The sequence below is a fragment of the Cannabis sativa genome, chromosome 6, assembly GCF_029168945.1.
Source record: "Cannabis sativa cultivar Pink pepper isolate KNU-18-1 chromosome 6, ASM2916894v1, whole genome shotgun sequence".
Lineage (NCBI taxonomy): Eukaryota > Viridiplantae > Streptophyta > Magnoliopsida > Rosales > Cannabaceae > Cannabis > Cannabis sativa.
This window is the reverse complement of record NC_083606.1, coordinates 3,881,716-3,891,319: the sequence shown is the minus strand read 5'-3', so window position 1 is coordinate 3,891,319 and position 9,604 is coordinate 3,881,716. Positions and strand designations below refer to the sequence as shown.

At 34.7% G+C, this 9,604-nt stretch overlaps 1 protein-coding gene across 1 annotated transcript; it reads right to left on the bottom strand.

The window, feature by feature from the left end:
- Positions 1 to 288: 288 nt before the first annotated feature.
- LOC115724724 (auxin-responsive protein IAA33) lies at positions 289 to 2,586 on the bottom strand. The gene is made up of 2 exons (XM_030654060.2): positions 1,879 to 2,586; positions 289 to 536 (listed from the first exon to the last, which is right to left on the bottom strand). Exons 1-2 carry the CDS (start codon positions 2,370 to 2,372, stop codon positions 416 to 418), a joined length of 615 nt encoding a protein of 204 aa, XP_030509920.2. The 5' UTR covers positions 2,373 to 2,586; the 3' UTR covers positions 289 to 415.
- Between the last annotated feature and the right edge of the window lie 7,018 nt (positions 2,587 to 9,604).

Here is a 9,604-nt window from a genome sequence, read left to right as displayed (position 1 = left end):
CTCTAAGATTGGGTAAGCCTTAAGAAAATAAAAATTATTAGACTATATTTATTTAAAATAAATATAGTATTTTTAAAAATTATTAAAATATAATTTTTTAGACCTTCGACTGGATGGGCCTTAAAACGATCTTAGTTCAACTTTCCAACTCTTATTAAAGTTATATTAAAATTAATTAAAGTAAATTAGGATGATCTTCTTTATAGAAATCTATCTAGCTAGCTAGGTAGTTTGAGTACAAATATTCTAATACTGAAATAAATATGGGAGCTTCCAAATTTCCAATAACAATAATAATAATAATAATTAAGCAGAGTCAAATTAAGTACTATAGTTTTTATTATTTGTTGTTTACAATTACGTTTGTAATAGCTAGGTATGTAGTTAATAATTAATTAATTAATTAATTAATTAATTAAGTGGTAGTAGTAGTAGTAGCTGTTGTTACTAAGACCTCTTCTCTTGAAGGCTTCCTTGAATTTGAATTTGACTTTGCTGGCACTATCCTGATTCTCCTTGCTACGCGTACAAAATCCCTGTCATATAATATTATATTATATTATATAGAGAAAGAGATACATATATTTTCATACAAATGTTAAAAGTTTGACTAGTATTATTTTTGGTGTCATACTGGTCAAAAAATAATATTTAGAAAATATTATTAATTAATCATAAGACACACTTATAGAAAGTGCTATGTACTATTTGTATTCAATAACAATGTTTATTTTTTATATATAGAGAAATGTTAAAAGATATTAATTGTGTTTACATAGCATCTTCTTACGTATCGAGTTTCATATAATTTAATGTGATAATTTTTAAAATGTATCGCTAACTAATTATAAAATGACGCATCTAAAAAGTAAGGTGCCCAATATTTATATAAGCATTATATAGAAAGGTCAAACAATTACTAAAAGACCTCTAATATCTCTTTGTTACAAGAAATATATATCTTTGGAAAATGATGAAGACACATCTAAATATTACACATTATTTTTATGTATAATGATGTGTAATTAATTGTAACTATATAATTTTAAGTAATATGATTTAACTTAAAAATATAAATAATTATTTTTAATACGCCTAGTATATATAATTTAACTGTATATCTAGTATTACTTGTATAAATTGTATATAATTTTTTCAAATAATAATAAGTATGTAATTTTAAGTGGGGTCACGTCATTTTTAATCATAATATTTTTACGAGGAAGAGTTAGATTAACCATAGGAAAAATTAAGAAGATAAAAAATAATAAAATTATATATTTCTAATTAATTATAATATAGTAATTACTAATTAGGCCGTACGTTTGTTTAATTATATGGGAAAAGGTCATATCTATAATTATGCTAATTAAGATTAATATAATTGCTTAGCTTTTTCTATATCATACCGTTGAATAAGAATCTTAATAATAATTTTAATAATTACACAATAATAATCATTGTTTTTTACATTTTTTTTTTTATTTTTCCGAAAGTTAACATAAAACTCATACAACAATCAACAGAATAATTAACTTAAATCACAATTAAAATTTACATAGTAACACACAAAAAAAACTACCGAAATAATATCCAAACTGTAAATTTAAAAAAAAAAAAAATTAAAAATAATATATAAAATAATTTCACTAATTATAATAATAAAATATCATTTTAAAATAATTAATGGAGAAATTACTTTAAAAAATGGAGAAATGATAAAAAATAAATATATTTTTTTTTATGTATAAAACATGTAGTATAATTTAATATAATAAATTTGATAGAATATCACTAACCAATCAAAATCAAAATTAACTAATAACAAATATATATACAAAAAGATATTATATACAATATATAAATTCTTATACTTACTTCCAATTAAGATCACCAGCAAGAAGAAGATCATTCTCCATATCTTCATAAGCAATGAGATGACCAGGAACAGCATTAGACAGATCCAGATCTTTATCATCAACATCATGATCGCCGCCCTCCCCGAACATTCGTCGGAGGGCTTTAGCAAAGCTTTGATAACTCCCATGTTTATGGAGGCTAATACGGTGACAGATGGAACGCCCTTCAAGCACCACTGTCACCGCCGGCACCACCGCAGCTGCCACCAAATCCTCGTGGCGGTGATCCAGCATCTGCGGTGGTGCCGTGGCTTGGAGATAAGTATTGATATTAATATTATTATTAGTAGTTAATCCCATGAAGGAGAGTCCACCGTTAGAAGGTGGAGTCGCAGTAGTATTAAGCCTTAAGTGTTGTTGTTGTTGTTGTCTCTTAATCTCTTGCCATCTTCTTTTTAATGAGTATTGTTCTTGTCTCATCATCTGTGAATGATCATAGCTACCACCATTCATCTTTTTTTCTTCTATATATATAAATATATATATATATATATATATATATGAGAAGTTGATTGATGAAAAGGAAATGAATAAAAGAGGTCTTTCTCTCTTTCTCCCTTTTTTTCTATAGAGACTTTGATGTTTTGGTTGGGAGATATAGAGAGAGAGAGTGTAAGTGTTTGAGATATGGATGTGTGAGTATATATATATATATATAAAGTGTTTTTGTGTATCTATATATGTATATATGATTATTTTTAAGTAAAATAATGGGGGAGAGAGAGAGCACAAATGTCGGGATGGGTGAGGTAGGTGAGAGAGAGAGTGTGAGTTTGTATGTTTATAAAAGTGTTGAAGAAACAAAGGCTACAAATGTATATTTAATTATAGCAAATATTAAATTGGATTATTATGTAACTAGTCATAATTAATAATTACACTAATAATATTAAGTTAGTGTTGTTAATTACTTTTACCATTTTTTTATTGAGAAATGGTAAAAGATACTAGTAGTGCCTAGCACGTCCCTATCGTTATTAGTCTAACTAAGTATCGGGTCTCATATATAATTTAATATAATAGCTTTTAGAGAGTATCGGTAGCAGATAGCAACGCGACATGTCTAGAAAGTGCTAGGCACTACAGATATCTAATAGCAATGCTCTTTTTTATTAAGTATTGCTATAAAAGCACCTTATGGTGCCCAACACTTAGAGTCGTCTTTTTAGGGTGTGGGATAGCTAAGACCGTTGCCCAATTTTGAAAATAGTTACCGCATACTACTCTCCATCTCTCTTTCTCTTTCTTTCGAACCAACAAACCCAGCAAGGAAGGTGGTGTTTCTTTGTTGAAATTTCTGGATGCTAGTAGGTTTAAGGTACTTTAAATCAAGGTATACCTTCTAAGCAATTCTATTCAAATTTTATTTAAGTTTTGGGTTGTGTTATGTGTGATTCAGGTTTAAATTAGGGGTTGTGTGTGTGTTCAGTTTGGGTTCATTTTCTGGAGTTAAGTAATGATTATCTTTATTGTTTTGAGCTTAATTAGAGGATGGTTGTGCTATTTGAGTCAATTGAAACTTAAGAGCTTAAGATGGAGCTCTAATGGTGATTTCTTAGTTTAAGTTGTTTGTTATATTTTGATGCTTGAAATGAGTTTGTTGGGACTTGAATAGGTATCGTGGAAAGTTTTGAAAAGTTTGGGATTGAATTGAGGTGTGGGGGTCGGTTTTTGGGTTCCCAGCACAGAACCGGTCGACCAGTTCTGGGGGACCCATAGAACCGGTCGACCGGTTTGTGCCCAGGAACTGGGCTTCCGGTTGGAAACCGGTCTGCCGGTTGGGACTTTTTCCCGAACACTAGTTTTTCCCGTTTTTGTGTAATTTAGGGTGTTTGCATCCTATTTATCGATAGGGTTATCCTTAGTTTCAATTTTAAATCCCTGTTAAGCATTTTAGCGCGTCTCTCATTGCGTTTTGAACGTTATGGTTTAGGGCCCTGTAAAACGTCGAGCTGTACCTCCACTCAGGCTGAACGACACACCTGAGCACGGAACAAGGTAAGATAGCATAATAATGTATATATGAATGTATGCTTGTTTTAACTATTTATACTACTAACACTAATTGTTTATGTGATTTTAAGGGTGTTAGTATAGTGTAGGATATCAGTGTGATTACGGTGTTACCAACACGATTACCAGGGGGGTACGTCGTGCATGTGGTACAACACTTGGTGATTTTGGGGGGTACAATAATGGCTCTACCAACACGAGTACAAAGTCGGTACTCTAGTACATTTGGTACAGTGGTCGTACTTCCCTTAAGAACATTCTTAACCATTTGGCGAGCCCGTTGTTGAGCTCAGGGCGGCTTAATTATAAAGTCGGTCTAGCATTGCTTTTATATATGTTATGCATATATCTTACTAAGTTTGTTGACTCATCAGTTTGCTACCTTGTGTAGGTAAAGGAAAGGCTAAGCTGGAGGAACAGTGAGATGGAGCTCGGCAGTGATTATACATATCGCGGCAGTGCAACCTGGAGGGTTTTGGTCTTTCAATATTTTGAGTTGTATTTTGTGTTGCCTGTACTTGTTTATAAAAGAAAAAAAATCTCAAGGAGTTTTGTAATAACAAATATAGTTTTAAACTATGTTTTATAACTCGGGATCCCGATCTTTATAATTAAGTAATTATAATATATTAAAGTTAATTTGTAAATTTAGTATTTCAAATACGGGCGTTACAATTAGCATCAACCCAATACAGGGCCGACTTCGAGTAATAATGGATATAAAAAAAAAAATTAAATGTGTATTTTATCTAAAGTAAAATATAAGTATTATTGAGCCTCTTTTAATTTTTACAAATTTTTTCAAAAATATTATTGTTTTCAATGCAAAAAAGTATAGTAATATACTATATAAAAATTTTGAGTCTTGAATTTAAGTAGGTCTTAGGCACGAGTCTAACCCGCCTTAGCCCTGTGGTAAATCTGTTCCAATGTGGCGTGTTATAAATTGTTAGTAGTGATTTCTCTTTCTGTAACGCCCGTATTTTATAATAATAAATCCGAAATCTAATTTTCATAATTAATATATTAATAATTATATGGATCGGGATCCCGAGTATCAAAATACTAGTTAAAAGTATTTTACTAATATGTACATATATATATATTTTTTTTTAATTTAGCGGACAAGCATCCCCAAAATACAGACTCCAAAATACTAATAAACCGAAAACCCTCCAGGTTGCACAGCCGCGATATGTACAATCATGCCGAGTTCCACCTCACTGTTCCTCCAGCTTTGCTTTTCCTTTACCTACACAAGGTAGCAAACTGATGAGTCAACAGACTCAGTAAGATATGCAAGAAATAAACAAAAGTAACATACTGCCAGCTTTATGATTAAGCTGCCCTGAGCTTAACAACGAAGCTCACCAAATGATTAAGAACGTTCTTAAGGGTAGTACGACTACTATACCAATTGCACTAAAGTACCAACTTGTACTTGTGATGGTAGAGCCCTATTTGTACTCCCGGGAATTACTAAGTGTTGTACCACGAACACGACGTACCCTGGGTACTCGTGTTGGTAACACCGTAATTATATTAACATGCAATACTATGCTAACACTCTAATAATCATTTTATATTAGTGCTAGTAGTATAACATTCAGAACAGACAAATACATTCATATATATACTCTTACGCTATCTTACCTCGTTCCTTGCTCAAGTGTGCCGATCAGCCTGAGTGGAAGTGCAGCTCGACGTTTTACAGGGCCCTAAACCATTAAGTTCAAAAACCAATGAGAGACTCACTAAAACACTTATCGGGGATTTAAAATACAAACTAAGCTTAACCCTATCGATAAAAAGGATGCCAACACCCTAATTTACTTAAAAACGGGAAAAACTAGGGCTCGGGAAAAAGCCCCAACCGGCAGGCCGGTTCCCAACCGGAACCCCAGTTCCTGGGTACCAACCGGTCGACCGGTTGCTAGAGGCTTCCCAGAACCGGTCGACCGGTTCATAGCTGGGAACCTCAAAAACCGATCCCCTCACCACAAATCAATCCCAAACTTTGCAAAAACCTCTAGAACACCTGTATACACTATAATTAAGCATACCCAAGCAGCAGAACACAATAAACTCCACAAAATTTCAAATTACCATTAGAGGTCAAGGTTTGAGTTCATAAACTCAAACCTTGCTACAACCTTTCAACCTCAATAAAAACAATCCAAATCCATCTAAAAACCCTCAAGCAATCTCCAGAATTCAAATTAAAACAACAACTATATTCACAGCTCCATAAATCTTATAACCTTACTTCAAAACCTAACCTAGGCTTAAGAATTACTAAAGAAAAGAAAGGTTAGATCATAATACCTCAAATACAAGCTTCAACTCCCTTGTTAGCTTCTGAATTCAGTTATGAAAATCTGGATTTGGGTGAGAAAGAGTGAGGTTCGAAGGAGAGAGGGAAAGAAAGATGAAGAGCTAAGGTATTTTCTAGGTTTTTTCCTCTTTTTTTCCTTTTTTAATTAATTTCCCCTTAAATTAAAAACAAGTCAACCAAATATAGTCAGCCCCCCCCTCACTCACAACAAGACAAACAAATCCTAGAGAAAAGACCTTTTTACCCTTAAGACAAATTAAAAAGAATAAAAACCTCCAAGGGCAAATTGGTCAAAACTAAACCTGAAAGTTCAATACTTAACATAATACCCCGAACAAATAACATACAATATATGACTCTCTAAAGGCCCCAACGCCGCGTTCCACAGCTTCCGAACACCACAAAGAAATTAGGTAATTAAATGTAAAATAGCATAAAAACATATATGATATATAAAATATATTTCTAAAATATGCATTCCATAACTATTAATACATAAACTTTAAATAATTAATAATACAAAGTACTATTCATAGGCGGTCTTTACAATTATCCCCCCGTTAAAAAGGATTTCGTCCCTGAAATCTACCTGAACAATTCAGGATGTTGAGTCCGCATATCAGATTCTAATTCCCAAGTGGCTTCTTCCACTTTACTATTCTTCCAGAGTACCTTGACCAATGATATGGTTTTGGTTCGGAGAACCTTTTCCTTTTTATCCAGAATTTGCACCGGTTGTTCGTCATATGATAAATCAGGTTGCAATTCCAATGCTTCATAACTCAGAACATGCATTGGATCAGACACGTACTTCCTCAGCATGGAAACATGAAACACGTTATGCACTGCTGATAAGGAAGGAGGTAGGGCTAACCGATAAGCAACTTGCCCAACCTTCTCCAGAATTTCAAAAGGTCCAATAAACCTAGGGCTCAATTTACCTTTCTTTCCAAAGCGTCTGATTCCCTTCATCGGGGATACTCGTAGAAAGACATGATCACCAGGTTGGAATGTAACATCCCGTCGCTTGGGATCTGCATAACTTTTCTGCCTGCTTTGAGAAGCAAGCATTCGAGCTTTGATCTTGTCTATTGCTTCATTTGTCTTCTGGACTAATTCAGGGCCCAAGTATTTCCGTTCTCCTGTTTCGTCCCAATGAATTGGGGAACGACATTTTCTTCCATAGAGCAGCTCATAGGGAGCCATTCCTATGGTACTTTGATAGCTATTATTATAGGAGAATTCAACCAGAGGCAAATACTTACTCCATGACCCTCCAAAATCCATGACACAAGCTCGTAACAAGTCTTCAAGTATCTGGATGGTTCGTTCAGATTGCCCATCTGTTTGAGGATGAAAGGCTGTGCTGAACTTCAAATTAGTTCCCATAGCCTTTTGCAAACTCACCCAAAACTTTGAGGTAAATTTAGGGTCCCTATCTGAAACGATTGACTTCGGTACTCCATGAAGACGGACAATTTCTTTCACATACAAATCAGCATATTGATCCACTGAATAGGTTACCTTAACAGGTAAGAAATGTGCTGACTTTGTAAAACGATCCACCACAACCCAAACTGAATCGTACATTCCTGTGGTTCTAGGCAAGCCAACCACAAAGTCCATTGCAATGTCTTCCCACTTCCATTCTGGAAGTGTTAATGGCTGAAGTAACCCCGCCGGTCGTTGATGCTCAGCTTTGATTTGCTGACAGGTTAAACATTTAGTGACATAGTCCACTACATCCCTCTTCATCCCATACCACCAGAAATAGGGCTTTAAATCTTGATACATTTTGGTGGTTCCTGGATGTAATGAGTAAGGGGTAGTATGAGCTTCTTCTAAAATTTCCTTTTTAAGTTCACTGAAATCAGGGACACACACCCGTGCTTTAAACAACAGCATCCCATTGTCAGAAATGGAGAAGTCCTTAGCTTTGCCTGCTAAGACATCTTCTCGAATTTTAACCAATTCAGGATCTTCTAGCTGAACCATTCTGATTCTTTCCAACAAATCTGACTGAAGTGTCAAATTAAATAATCTCTCAGTCACCAACTCAATATTTGCCCTAGTCATTTCCGAGGCTAGCTGAGAGGAAATCATAACCATGTTGGATATCTGATCAGGTCCTTTCCTGCTTAAGGCATCAGCCACAACATTTGCCTTTCCAGGATGATACAGGATTTCACAGTCATAGTCTTTTACCAATTCTAACCACCTTCTCTGTCTCATATTCAAATCTTTCTGAGTAAAGAAATACTTGAGACTCTTGTGGTCAGTATAGATCTCACACCTTTCACCATACAAGTAATGTCGCCAAATTTTCAAGGCGAACACCACTGCTGCAAGTTCTAGGTCGTGAGTTGGGTAACGCTGCTCATAATCTTTCAATTGCCGAGAAGCATAAGCTATGACTTTATCTGCTTGCATTAACACACAGCCTAAACCCTGCCTAGAAGCGTCACAATATACTACAAACTTTTCTTGATCAGATGGCAAGGCTAGAACAGGAGCTGTAATCAATCGTTGCTTCAGCTCTTGAAAACTCTTTTCACACTTATCTGACCATATAAATCGCTGATTTTTCCTAGTTAGCTCGGATAACGACATCGCAATTTTGGAAAATCCTTCCACAAAACGCCGATAATAACCCGCTAAACCGAGAAAACTTCGAATTTCAGTGACTGTTTTAGGTCTAGGCCAATTCTTCACCGCTTCAATCTTCCCTGGATCAACCATAATTCCGTCTTTTCCAACAATATGCCCCAGAAAAGACACTTGTGACAGCCAGAATTCACACTTTTTGAACTTTGCATAAAGTTTATGATCCCTAAGTCGCTGCAGAACCATTCGAAGATGTTGCTCATGTTCTGCTTCTGACCGAGAATACACAAGAATGTCATCGATAAATACAATTACAAAATTATCGAGGAAATCCTTGAATACCCTATTCATGAGATCCATAAAGGCTGTCGGTGCATTTGTTAACCCAAAAGACATAACCAGGAATTCATAGTGACCATACCTGGTTCGGAAAGCTGTCTTCGGGATATCCTCTTCTCGAATTCTCAATTGATGATACCCAGACCTCAAGTCAATCTTAGAGATTACAGTCTTACCCTGAAGTTGATCAAACAAATCGTCAATTCTGGGCAGAGGATATTTATTCTTAATAGTTAACTTATTCAGCTCCCGATAATCGATACACATCCGAAGAGTTCCATCTTTCTTTTTTACAAATAGTACAGGGGCTCCCCAAGGTGACACACTAGGCCGAGTGAACCCTAGATCCAACATCCCTTGGAGTTGTATCTTCAGTTCTTTTAATTCAGCAGGT

What these genes read in the sequence shown, in the direction of transcription:
- LOC115724724 (XM_030654060.2), bottom strand. Translation starts at nt 2,372, where the DNA reads ATGAATGGTGGTAGCTATGATCATTCACAGATGATGAGACAAGAACAA. An exon ending in GCTGGTGATCTTAATTGGAA is followed by an intron (nt 537 to 1,878) that starts GTAAGTATAAGA and finishes ATTATATGACAG; the next exon opens with GGATTTTGTACGCGTAGCAA.